The following is a 14,338-nucleotide window of genomic DNA, read 5'->3' on the forward strand; positions in this document are numbered from 1 at the left end:
CAAAGAACAAGTCTTTAATGCATGGTTTTAATTTTATATATATAAAATTAAATTATATATATATATAATACAATACCTACAACCTGCACTCTCTCTATCTCTCTCTCTCTCTCTCTCTCTTTTCTCTTTCTCTCACTTCTAAACCATCCTACGACCATTACCACCACCGCATCATCACCACCCTCCCCAGTCCCCACAACACATCCACCACCCTCTCCAACTCAAGAAACTTCAGCAAAACTTGTTGGGTATGGCAAATCCAAAGGTGACGGTTATCGGTGATGGGGTATTGAAGATCCGGCGATGGTGGTGGTTGTTGGGTTTCGGCGATGGTGATGGTTGTTGGGTTCTGGTGCCGGTGATGGGTATTGCAGATTCAAGGGCGGCGGTTGTCGGTGATCAGTATTGCAGATCCAGAGGCGGCAGTTGTCGGTGCTGGGCATTGCAGATCCGGCGATGGTGGTGTTTGTTAGGTTCCGATGATAGTGGGGTGATGGTGGGGCAATGGTGGGGGTTGTTGGGCAGGGGCGGACCCACCACCATGCCAAGGTGGGCGGGCGCACCCCCGAGAAAAAAAAATTTTATGTAATTTTCCGAAGAAAATCCCGTCCGCACCCCGTGGAATTTTTCGTCCGCACCCCTTGGAATTTTTCCGTCGCACCCCTTGAAATTTTTCATCCGCACCCCTTGGGTAAAAAATATTATGGATTTATATTTTAATTTTTTTTTAGTAAAGTCTGATTTTTTATAAAAAAAAAAAACTACCTATATTAATACATTATACTACATAAACCCAAACCAAAGCTTAACCCATTAGTCCATTAGTCCATATCCAATACCCAATACCCAACAATAAAGAGAAAGCCCATTACTAATTACCCAATACCCAACAATAAACATTAACAATTAGCCCAAAAACCCCTTCAAAATCGGATCGTGTGTTTTGCTTATGTTGCTATTTGTTTAGGAGCCACTTCGGAGATGGTAGAGACACATTTGTGAGCGGTGGGTATAACAATTGGAAAAAGGTACATGCGTCACTTAAAAAACATGTTGGTTTAGTTAATAGTCTACACAACAAATGTTTCCAAAAGAGTGCCGATTTAGTTAACGAAAATCAAGCGGTACACACACAATGGGACAATAGGACCCCTAAGGAGAAACGTGAATACCGACTTAGACTTAGTGCTTCTACTTTGCTTGGGAAAAGGTTGTTGAATGGCGGATTGGCGTTTCGTGGACATGATGAATCAAAAGATTCATTAAATAAAGGCAATTTCTTAGAGCTTTTAGAACTCATGGGTGAAATGAATGAAGAGCTTGCTAAAGTTATCTTAGAGAATGCACCCGCGAATAACCAAATGACAAGTCCTAAAATTCAAGCGGACATCAAACATTGTTATGCTCAAGAGGTAATTAAACAAATTTTAGAAGAACTTGGTGATGATGTTTTTTCCTTTATTAGTAGGTGAATCATGTGATGTATCAAAAAAGGAACAAATGGCAGTTGTTATTCGTTTTGTTGATAAAGTTGGGATTGTTAAGGAGCGTTTTATTGGGCTTGTTCATGTCAAAGAGACAAGCGCAATAACACTTAAAACGGCTATTGATGATATATTGGCACGTTATGGGTTAAGTTTGAAAAGGATTAGCGGCCAAGGCTATGACGGGGCAAGTAACATGTCGGGCGAGTTTAACGGCCTAAGGGCTCTAATCTTAAAGGAAAATGTTTCGGCTTTTTATATTCATTGCTTTGCACACCAACTTCAACTAGTTGTTGTGGCGGTGGCTCACAAACACACACCAATTTGGAGAGTTTTTGAAACAATAACATGTTTAACAAATGCCGTTTGTGCATCTTCTAAATGGCAAGATATGCTTCGTGAAAGCCAAAGAAGGCAATTGGAAAAAATGGAAGATGTACTTTGTACCGGAAGTGGGTTGAACCAAGAAATGACGCTTTCAAGGCCCGGGGATACATGTTGGAATTCCCATTACAAGACACTTTCCCGTTTAATTTCTTTATATCCAAACATTATGGAAGTTCTTGGATGGTTAGTAGAAACGGGTCAAACTCTTCCTTGTAGTAGACAAGCGGACGGACTTCTAGAGGATATGAAAAAATACGACTTTGTATTTTACATACACTTGATGGAGCATATTCTAAACATCACACATACGTTGTCCCAATGTCTTCAAAGAAAGGAGCAAGATTTGATGAATGCGGTTAAATTGGTTTCTTCCACCAAAAACCAACTTGAAAAGTTTAGGTTGGAAGGTTTTAATGAGTTCTTGGAGAAGGTTAACTCATTTTGTGACATGTATGAACTTGAGGTGAAAAAATTGGATGATGAATAGGTTAACCCAAGGTGGCCAAGAAGAAAGACGAACATCACAAATCGGCATTATTACGAGTATGATTGCTTCAATGCGGTTCTTGATTTGCAAATACAAGAATTTGGGAACCGTTTTAATGAGGTAACATCTGAACTACTTGTTTGTATGAGTTGTTTGAGTCCTTGTGATAATTTTAGTGCATTTGACATTCCAAATATACTAAAGCTAGCCGAGAAGTATCCTTATGATTTCAATGAAGAGGAAAAACGAAGGCTTCCGGTTCAACTCGAAAACTACTTTAATTTTGTGAAAAAAGATAAACAATTCGCCAACTTGGATGGTTTGTCAAGTCTAGTAAGGTTAATGGTTTCAACAAATATTCACGTGACTTTTACATTGGTATATCGGTTATTGAAGCTTGTTCTCGTATTACCCGTCGCAACCGCAACCGTTGAAAGATGTTTTTCGGCAATGAAGAATGTGAAGACCGACTTGTGTAATCGGATTGGGGATGAGAATTTAAGTGATAGTTGTGTATGTTATATAGAGAAAGACTTGCTTAAGAAAGTAGCTTTAGATGATGTTTCGGATAGATTTCAAAAAATGAAAACCCGTAGGGCGACGTTTTAATTATGTTTGTACAAAGTTTGACGTGTTTGCGAAATATATAAATTTAGTTTGATGTTCTTTTGACTTACATGACCCGACCCGACCCGATACAACCGATTTTTTTACTTATGTACCTAAGGGCCTAAAATTTTTAAAAATCTTCCGCACCCCCATGGAAAAATTCCTGGGTCCGCCGCTGTTGTTGGGTTTTGGCGATGGTGATGGTTGTTGGGTTCTGGTGCCGGTGTGTAACACCCTAACACGCTTTAACTGAAAAGACGCAGCGGAATTACGTACCATAAAATTTCTTTCATTAAAAACGTTTTATACTACTTGAAACTTCAATATAAAATAACCTTTTTACAATATACGCAACCTTCGTACTCATTTACAAAATGAAAGTCTAACTTATGTCTATCATTTTACATACTCCAGGATCCCCGTACAATCTATCTTGCAACTCGGACCTTGATCGCTACACCTCATGAAGATAATTTGTCATTCGTACAACCTGCACCCACCACATACATTCACAGCATTAGTATACATCATTTACAAACAATATTCTTAATCATGTAGCCTCGCTACGATCTATTCACATGTACTTTTCGTCCCGTTTTCTTTCTAGGTCTAGTCATTCCATCCGGGCGTCTAATCCTTGACGAACTTCAATATAGTACCTGCACCATATTTCATTCTCGAGGCACACCTTTAATAACGTCAATATTTGAATGTAGTGAAACTACGCATACATTACATACCTGACTGTGTACATACATCTCTACCCACATACATGCCTACATACATACATAACTACATACAAGCATAAATATATGCATACTTAACTACATACAAACATGCCTTCCCGCATACATACGTGCATACATAACTACATACAACCATAAATACGTGCATACTTAACTACATACAAACATATATTCATAAAACGGATCATAACTACACATGTGCATACCTTCGCTCTCACGTACATGTACTTACATAATTACATAAATACATTCATACCTACATACATACTACATCATCTTCATGATTACTTATTAGCTTAAGCGTACTGGGAAGAAGTTAAATCTATACATACTGACCCACATACTTAATTCGTCTCCCATACACACGTTTACCCTTTCCATTCTTACTCACGCTTCCTAAACACTTTTTAAATAACTTTCGGGTACATTTCGGATCTTAAAGATGAGTTCCACACTTAACCGTAGCTTATCAAGCCATTTGGTAGGGTTAAGGTGCATTATAGAAGCTTATCGGGGCTTGGGATGAATTCACGAGGCCCAAAATTAAGGGAAAACAAAGAAAAACATAACTTACAATTTGCACCTGACCTCCACCGTAAGCTACGGTGGCTACCGTAGCTTACGGTGGCCCCAAAACCTTACGGTGGCATTACACTGTCTTACGGCAGAAGGAAGGGCTCAGCATCCACCGTAGCTTACGGTGGGCACCGTAAGCTACGGCGATGCCCAGATCAGCCCCCTATTGTAATACTAAAATTTGCATAACTTTCTCGTCTTGCATCCGTTTCACTTGAAACTTGTTTCTAAATGTTCATAAAACATTTCCCTACCTTATTAACTAAAAATTTATCCCTTGAGGTCCTTAAACTTCATAAGTTACATCATCGATACACGATTCATGCATATATGTTTGACCCGCTTGATCTATATCATGCACTTCCCAACTTACCTAACCACATTCGGCTACCTTCCATTAGACTAACCCTATCACTACCTTTACTTCATACTTTCTTACATAACTTCTAGATAATTTACAAAATAACAAAACATATTAAGTCAAAAGGGTAAGTTTGGGATTCACTTACCTTGAGCGTCCGTTTTCGCATCCACTTTCTTGTCTCCTCTTAACCCGTTAGTCTTTCTTGCTCGAGTCCATTTCCACATGATCCCTAATGCTTTCGTGTCACCGCAATCACATCCTTGTTAGTATACATGATTTTACATATAAATGATCATGTCGAATGCATAACTCGCAATTAGCTTTCATAGTCAAGTCTAACAAACATAAGGCATACGCCCAAATCATATCTTTTCAAACTCATACAATCCATCATGTTAACGCATAAAACGCATATTAATTTAACACATACCATATGACGTTCCAAGATCTTATAATTGTGTCAAAAATCTAGCTATGTCCCTTATGTCCAGTTGACTTCCAAAAGTCAACGGTTTAATGCATAAACTTCCGACTTAACTTCATATATTCACTACATCATATTAGGCTATACATATGACACTATATACATTTCCTACTTATGATGCAAATGTACTTACAACCACATAATCACATAATCATACTCGCATACATATTTACTCACACATTCATTCGTTTCATTACACACACGTTCTTGTTAGCATATGAAATTATACAAGAGAACAACCATATTAATTCACAATTCACATTCGACTTCCATTAATCATATCAATAACATGTGGTACACTCATGGTGAGATACTCATTTAATCGCATGATCACTTGTTTACCTGTACGCACCATACTAGAAACCTCATTAATTCTACAATTGCACCATAATTCATACTTAGCAATGAACTATATCTAAACTCGATTCTCATGTTAATTTACTATCAAACACCCCTTTATCACATTCCATAACTAATTACCACTTTCTTGCATATTATTTCACCTTCTACACTCACCTAGTCATTTCATCGAACACTTGGCATGCGTACAAGTTTCTAAACATGATGTACAAGTAACCTTCATTCTTTCTTCCTAGTTCTTGTTTTCAATCATCCAAACTACCAATAACAATTTAAGCTCATACCATATTCAATACAACTAACAATTTGGTCACATGCAACATATCATATCAAGAATCAAACAAAGATTGGACATGGGTGACATACCCATGTCGCCATTTCTACTAACCCAAGTGGGTTTCATCTCCAAATCTCAATTAACATCAAATCTTGCATAATTCACATTCCAATGATAATTCTAACATATGTTCATGCTTAATTTCATCCCAATTCATGGATTAAGACCTAACCCATTTCATACAAGATCACAAATCTTAGTTTTTGAGACATACCTTTTGATCCTCTTGTGATGGTGAGCATTAATTCGTGTTTATTCATGATTTTGAGCTTCGATTCAACCTTCAATTTGGAACTTCTTTAAGAACTAGGGTTTGCACCCCTTTGTTCTTCTCCAGAGCATTCCACGCACACACACACACACGATGTATGTGTGTTGTGTGTTGTGATTTTTGTTTAATAAAACATAACTTTTCCCCTTGTACATATATGGTCCCTCAAGTTTGTTCCCTTGTTTGCTTTGCTAAACTTTTGACTAGGTATAATAACCTAGTTACTACATTCTATTTTATTAAACATGGGGTCTCATTAGCAAATTTAGTAATTCGAGTTTTTGGAGCGTTACTTAACTAGGTTAAATAACCTAGTCGTTTATTTCATGCTAAGTCATATAAGAACACATGGCAATTATAAACATTCGGGTTTTGGGATGTTACACGGTGATGGGTGTTGCAGATCCAGGGGCGACGGTTGTCGGTGATGGGTATTGCAGATCCAGAGGCGGCGGTTTTCGGTGCTGGGTATTGCAGATCCGGCGATGGTGGTGTTTGTTGGGTTCCGACGACGGTGGGGTGATGGTAGGGCGATAGTGGTGGTTTTTGGGTTCTGGCGATGACCACTTTCATACGCCCCTCTTTTCTCTATGTAGTTCATCAAATTCACTAAATTTTCATCACTTAAAAGTTCATTAATTTTGCAATTTTTCGATTATTTCTGCAAAAAGATTGTGACTTTCTATGTGGGATCTTGTTTTTGCTTTAGGGTATTATGTGAATTGGTGGTGTATGTGTGATCTTGTGGTTGCAGGTGTATGGAGAGAGAGAAGAGAGAAATTAAGTGAGAGAGAGAGAGAGAGAGACTGAGACTGAGTGTGTTTGAGTGTGTGAGAGAGGCAAGGTTTATATGTTATTTTTTAAAATAGAGGGTCATTTTAGTCTTTTCGTTAAAAACTAACAGAAAATTTAAACGGAGTTAAAAATTTGGACTCAAATGGTCAAGAAAAGTGGTTGTAATGACACAGGGCGTTAAACATTTTTATTTTGAACTCAAGTGGTTAAAACCCCTAAAACACAGGGACTCAAAAAGTAATTTTCCGAAGTATAAAATTTCTATAAAGTATGAAAAGCTACAGGAGTGTAACATGTGGTAATTCTCAATACTGATGATTGTATAATAGTAAATTAGACAATCATGGAAAATAAATCACTATGCGCCTGCAACATAATCCACTATGTACCCTTTGTTAACAACAAAATAGAACACCAAGTATATGTTATAATTTAAGCACCATTGTATAAATAGAACCAAAACCCTATGGACTAAAAACGCCTTGTTGAAATGTAATATATATATATATATATATATATATATATATATATATATATATATATATATATATATATATAGGGAGCCGCTAAAATGAAAACCACCTCCAGTTGTAAAAACCGCGAGAACCACTCTCAACCAATCAGAATGTGACAACCTAAAGGGTATTATGGTCATTTACCCCAAATGTCATTTCCTACCCCTCTCTCCTCATTTATTGTTGTCAGTGCTCCACCTTTTTATGAGACCTTATCTTCTCTCCTCAACCACATTTCCTAAATTCATAAAGAAACCCACTTCCAGTTCTCTTTTTGCCGGCGACCACACTTCCTGTTTCTTCTTCTTCACTTCCATTTTCCTCTCCTCCAAAACCTCTAATATAATAAAGTTGGCAATCACATCAGAAATTCATCATAATGGTACACTCGATCAAATGCAATAAATGTATGTCATCTATTTTAAATCAGTGGATGACGATGATGATGATGATTGATGGTGGGGGTTTTGTTTTTTGTGAGTGATGGTGGTGGATTCAGGGGCGGTGGTGCGACAGTGGTGGTGGTGGATTCAGGGGCGGTGGTGCGTCGGATGGTGACTGATACACCTTTCTCTCCCCCTCTCATTTCTTTTTCCGGCGGCCGGAATTGGACTCCGACCAATATGACTGCTGTTCTTTGTTCCGACGTAACACTCACACCCTCCACTACCACCCTTCTTCACCCTAAGCCCACCACAACCCCCCATGTTTTCAATCATACCCCTGTCCGTTTTCCGATGATGTCTTAGATGATGTTCTGTCTCTATCATCTCTCATCAGATCTTCTATGTCTCTCTCCTCTCTCATTAGATCAAATGTTTGACGACGACGGGGGGTGTTGTGGTGGGTTTCACGGAGACGGTGGCGAAGGGTTGGTTGTGGTGGTGGGTACCACCGTCTTGTGGTGGCGTACAACTGCGCCAAAGAAATTGAGGGGGGGGGTTGTAGTGGTGGTCGTTTGTGCGACTTGGTGGGAGTTGGGCAGAGGCGGACCTCCGACCGGTCACCTACACCCCTGAAGCAACCTGAAGTCAGACACCATGTTTTGGGGTTTCCTTTGATTTGATTTTGGGTATGTACATCATTTTGTTATTGTTGATGGGGTTTCCTTTGATTTGATTTTGGGTATCTACATCATGTTTGGTTGTTATTGTTACTGGGTTTTTGTTGGGTTTGAATCTGGGTTTTTGTGTGATGAACTGGGTGCTTTTTTGATGAACTGGGTTTTTGTTGGTTTTGAATCTTGTTGGTTTTGAATCTTGTGGTTTTGAATCTGGTTTGTTCTTGTTTGATCAGTGACTGTGGGGTTGATATGTTTTGGATTGGATGGCGATGATGCAAAAAAAAAAAAAAAAAAAAAAAAAAAAAAAAAACTAGATTTTGATGACGATGGCGCGGCAAGGACAGCGGAGGGTAGGTTTTTGAACCTGCAACCCCACTTTGCAGCCTTCTTGATTATCGGAAAATCTGAGCCAAACCACGTTTTTTTTCGAGATACACTTTGTTTTGATGTTGTTGTTTCAAAAAAAAAAAAAAAAAAATTGAGGCGTCGATGACGATAACAACCTATCTGAGACACCTACCGAGTTTGCGATTTCTGGATGCATTTGTTTTGCGATTCATGGGTGCGTTCGTTTTAACGTAAAACGTAAAAACGTAAAAAGTTTTACGCAAAACGTAAAAAGTTTTACGTAAAAATTTCATGTAAAACGTAAAACATAAAAATTTTACATAAAACGTAAATTTTTTAACATAAAAAGTAAAACGTAAAAAGTTTTACGTAAAATATTTTGTTTGTTGGGTTTTTTTTAGGCGTCGATGATGAAAACACTATATCCGAGACGCTTCACCGAGTTTGCGATTTCTGGGTGCGTTCGTTTTTCCCTAAAAACGTTTTTGTAAAAAAAAAAATAAACCGTAAACTTTTTGACGTAAACCGTAAACTTTTTAAAGTAAAAAGTAAAAAGTTTTAGGTAAAACGTAAATTTTTTTTACTAAAACGTAAAAAATGCTAATGTAAAAATGTAAAACGTAGAAATTTAACGTAAATCGGAAAACGTAAAACGTAAAAAGTTTTACGTAAAACGTAAAAAGTTTAACGTAAAAAAACGTCGCTTGAAAAAATCGAGCGTAAAACGTAAAATGTAAAATTTTTAACGTAAAACGGAAAAACGGCGCGTTGAAAAAACGATGCGTGAAAAAGCCGGGCGTAAAACGTAAAAAGCCGACGCGTAAAACGTAAAAAACCGACGCGTAAAACGTAAAAAACCGGGGCGTAAAACGTAAAAAAGCGGGGCGTAAAACGTAAAATAACGTTAACGTAAAAAATTGGCGCGTAAAATGTTAAAAAAACGTTAACGTAAAAAAACGTTTTTGTAAAAAAAATTAAACCGTAAACTTGTTAACGTAAACCGTAAACTTTTTATCGTAAAACGTAAAAACGTGAAGCGTAAAAAGTGTTACGTAAATTTTTTCGTAAGTTTTACGTAAAACGTAAAAAGTTTTTCGTAAGTTTTACGTATTAAAAACGTAAAACGTAAAACGTAAAAAGTTTTTCGTAAAAAAACGACGCATTAAAAAACGTGGAGAAACGGCGCGTTTTGGAAAACGACGCTTGAAAAAACGGCGCGTAAAAACGCGTAAAAAAACGGCGCGTTAAAAAACTTCGGAAAAACCGCGCGTTAAAAAACTTCAAAAAAACGGCGCATTAAAAAACTTCGGAAAAACGGCGCGTTAACACGACGTGTAAAAAGCGTGTAAAAAATTTGGCGCGTTAAAAAACGTGGAAAAAAACGGCGCGTAAAAAACGTGTAAAAAACCGCGCGTTAAAAAAACGCCGACCGAGAGAAACGACGACTTAAAAAAACGGCGCGTAAAAAACGGCGTTAAAAAACGGCGCGTTAAAAAAACGCCGATTGAGAAAAACGACGCCTTTGAAAAACGGCGCGTAAAAACGGCGCGTATAAAACGGCGTGTGAAAAACGGCGCGTGAAAAACGGCGCGTTAAAACGGCGCGTAAAAAACGGCGTGTGAAAAACGGCGCGTTAAAAAACGGCGTTAAAAAACAGCGTTAAAACGGCGCGTTACGCTTGAAAAACGGCGCGTAAAAAAAACGGTGCGTCAAAAAAACGTAAAAAGTTTAACGTAAATCTTAAATTGTAAAAAGTATAAAAATCTTTTAAAAAAATCTGAATTTAAAAATGTTTTTAATAAAGAAATTATGTTTAAAAAATAAAGTAATAAAAAGTAATTAATGAATAGAAAAAAAGGTAATTTAAAATTAATATATATAAAAAGACAAAATAGAGTTATTTTACTTAAATACCCTTTTGTATTATAATATTAAAGACATAATAAGACAAAAAGCTTTTAATATTAATATTAACTACTTTTAATCATATCCATCCATCTAGTTGATCTAAGGGCCATAAAGTGGTTCTCATGGTTTTTACAACTAGAGGTGGTTTTCATTTTAGCGATCCCCTATATATATATATATATATATATATATATATATATATATATATATATATATATATATATATATATATATATATATATAGGTAGAGGATCCTGTAAAAAGTGCTCAAAGTGTGAGAAGTGTATTATAACACTATATATAATACTATATAACACCCAATAAACACAGTATAACAATATGTAACACCATATAATACCATATAACACTTTGTAACACTATATATCATTATATAACAAATATAACACTATAGGTTGTCTGATAGGATGCCTATGATAGATGTATAGTGTTATATTTGTTATATAACGATATATATTGTTACATAGTGTTATATGGTATTATATGGTGTTACATATTGTTATACGGTGTTTATAGGGTGTTATATAGTATTATATATAGTGTTATAATACACTTCTCACACTTTAGGCCCTTTTTACACTATCCTTACCCTATATATATATATATATATATATATATATATATATATATATATATATATATATATATATATATATATGGGGGACCGTTAAAATGAAAACCACATCCAGTTGTAAGTTGTAAGAACTGAGAGAACCACTTTCTAGCCTTTAGATCAAAAAGATGGATGGATGAGATTTAAAGTAACTAAAATTAATATTAAATAGATTTTGTTTTATTATGTCTTTAATATTTTAATTCTAAAGGGTAGTATAGTAAAATTACTTTATTTTGTCTTTTTGTCTTCATTAAATTTTTATTACTTTTTTGTTTTATTATATTACTTTTATTTTTTAAAAAGAATTTTTTTATGAAAAGTATTTTTAATTTCAAATTTTTTGAACAAGACAAAAACTTTTACGCGCCGGTTTTTGCACACCGGGTTTTTTAACGCCCCGTTTTTTAAGGCGCCGTTTTTTAAGGCGTCGTTTTTTTAAGACGGCATTTTTCTCAATCGGCGTTTTTTTAACGCACCGTTTTTTACACGTTTTTTAACGCACCGATTTTTTCACATTTTTTAACGCGCCGTTCTTTACACGTTTTTAACGTGCCGATTTTTCCACGTTTTTTAACGCACCTTTTTCCACGTTTTTTAACGCGCCGTTTTTTCAAGCGCCGTTTTTATGCTCCGACTCCGCCCAATTTTTTTACGCCCCGTTTTGCCAAAAATTTTTTACGCCCCGTTTTTTTTGCGTCGTTTTTTACGTTCTGTATTTTACGGCCCGTTTTTTTTCCAAAAAAAATTTACGGTTTTACGGGATAATTTGTACGTTGTACGTTTTACGTTAAAAATTTATACGTTTTACGTAAATCTTTTTACGTTTTACGTAAAACTTTTTACGTTAAACGTTTTACGTTAAAACTTTAAAGTTTTTACGTTTTACGTAAAACTTTTTACTTTTTACCTTTTACGTTAAAAATTTTTACGTTTTACATTTTCATTAAAACTTTTTACGTTTTAGGTTTTACGTTTTACGTAAAACTTTTTACGATTTATGTTTTACGTTTACGTTTTACGTAAAACTTTTTACGCTTCACGTTTTTACGTTTTACGTTAAAAAATTTACGGTTTACGTTTAAAAGTTACGGTTTACGTTAAAAAGTTTACGGTTTAATTTTTTTTTACAAAAACTTTTTTACGCAAAAACGAACGCACCCAGAAATCGTAAACTCGGGAGGTGTCTCAGATATATGGTTATCATCATCGACTAGGGGGGGGGGGACCAACAAAATCAAAACAAAGGGTATCTCGAAAAAAAAGAGGTTTGGCTCAGATTATCCGATAATCAAAAAGGCTGCAAAAGTGGGGTTGTAGGTTCAAAAACCTACCCTCCGTCGTCCTTGCCGCGCCATCGTCATCTAAATTTACGTTCTTTTTTCATCATCGCCGCCCAAATCGACCATATCAAAACCCACAGTTTTTTTTCACTATCCAAACATTCAACACATTCGAAACCACTGATCAAACATTCAACACATTCACAAAATCACCAACGTTCAACACATTCACAAACCATCAACAAAACCCATCAAAACCCCTAACATGTCAAAAAACCATCAGATTCAAAAAACCATCAGATTCTAGAGAGAGAAACCCACAAGAAATCAACACCCACTAAATAAGATCAAGAACAGAAACACCCCCAATATACCCACTAAATAAGATCATTCAAGAACACATGTGAAGAACACAGGCTAAGAAATCACCAGAAAATCAACTAACCCCAGAAAAAAAAGAACACATGCCAAAAAAATACTAGAGAAATCATCAACTCGTCGGGAAGAGACCAGGGCCTCCGCCGCTCACGGCGGCGCTGCCGCCGGTCCACCCAACATACCAAAAAAAACCCAGCAAGGCCGCAAAAGAGTGGCCGGAGAGATGGTGCTGAACAGTGGCGGAGGAGACGGTGACGGTGGCGGATGAGACGGCGGCGGCAGCGACCAAAGTTCTATCAGATCTGAGTAAACCGTTCACCTCTTCTGCTCTGATTTTAGCCGCCGTGTGCCACCACCGTGCAACCTGTTTTGACACTTACTGTAGATCCATAAAGACTCCATTGTGGGTTTTGTTTGATTCTTTTCTTAGATCAATGTGAATAAAGTTTCAATCTTTTTTTGATTCACTTTGTGGGTTTTGTGTTTTGCCTGTGATTATTTATGAGTGATGATGGTGATGAAGAAGAGAGGAGAGATGACAGAGAAGTCTGCAACTTTTAAGAGAGAGGAGAGAGGAGAGATCAAAATATGAGAGGGATGGTGGTAAATAATGTTTTGAAGAGAGAGAATGTGAATCTCTGGTGTTATTAATGGAAGAGAGAGAGAGGGGGATTTGATGTTTTGGGTAAATGACCAATATACCCTTTCTGTTGGCATATTCTGATTGGTTGAGAGTGGTTCTCGCGGTTCTTACAACTGGGGGTGGTTCCTATTTTAGCGGCTCCCTATATATATATATATATATATATATATATATATATATATATATATATATATATATATATATATATATATATATATGGGAAGGTTCATTTAAGAAGAAATTTAATGTGAGAAGAAAAAGAAGAAACGGCATATTAGTAAAATGTTACTTCTTTTATAACTCATATCATTAATTTTTTCTCTCTTTAATTAATTAGTCAACTAATCATTAATTATCATACATATAATCTACAAAACCTACACATATCAAAATTTTTATACATATACCCTACACATCATAGATTTATCCTACACAGTCGAAATTTATCCTACCCACCTTGAAATATATCTTACACAACTCGTAATTTATCCTACACAACTAATAATTTATTCTACACTTTAAATTTAAATTAAGTTGTTTTTTTAATTTGGAAAAAGTATATATTTTGAAAAGGAGTTACAAATTTAATTTATCTAGTTATTAGAGAAGAATACAAATTAATGATTTATGTAAGTTTACCAATATACCCTTATATCAAAATTAAATACA

The 14,338-nt window shown here is 36.0% G+C and overlaps 1 protein-coding gene and 1 long non-coding RNA gene across 2 annotated transcripts; one reads left to right on the forward strand and one right to left on the reverse strand.

Annotated features, from left to right (window-relative positions):
* Positions 1-250: 250 nt before the first annotated feature.
* LOC110899623 (zinc finger MYM-type protein 1-like) lies at positions 251-2,358 on the forward strand. Its single transcript, XM_022146518.1, has 3 exons — positions 251-549; positions 968-1,412; positions 1,495-2,358. The coding sequence occupies exons 1-3, from the start codon at positions 251-253 to the stop codon at positions 2,356-2,358; spliced, it is 1,608 nt and encodes a 535-aa protein (XP_022002210.1).
* Positions 2,359-3,240: 882 nt separating this feature from the next.
* LOC110907426 lies at positions 3,241-6,173 on the reverse strand. The gene is made up of 3 exons (XR_002573949.2): positions 6,049-6,173; positions 4,799-4,888; positions 3,241-3,457 (listed from the first exon to the last, which is right to left on the reverse strand). It is a non-coding gene; the product is annotated as an uncharacterized LOC110907426 (long non-coding RNA).
* Between the last annotated feature and the right edge of the window lie 8,165 nt (positions 6,174-14,338).

Source organism: Helianthus annuus, chromosome 2 (assembly GCF_002127325.2).
Source record: "Helianthus annuus cultivar XRQ/B chromosome 2, HanXRQr2.0-SUNRISE, whole genome shotgun sequence".
Lineage (NCBI taxonomy): Eukaryota > Viridiplantae > Streptophyta > Magnoliopsida > Asterales > Asteraceae > Helianthus > Helianthus annuus.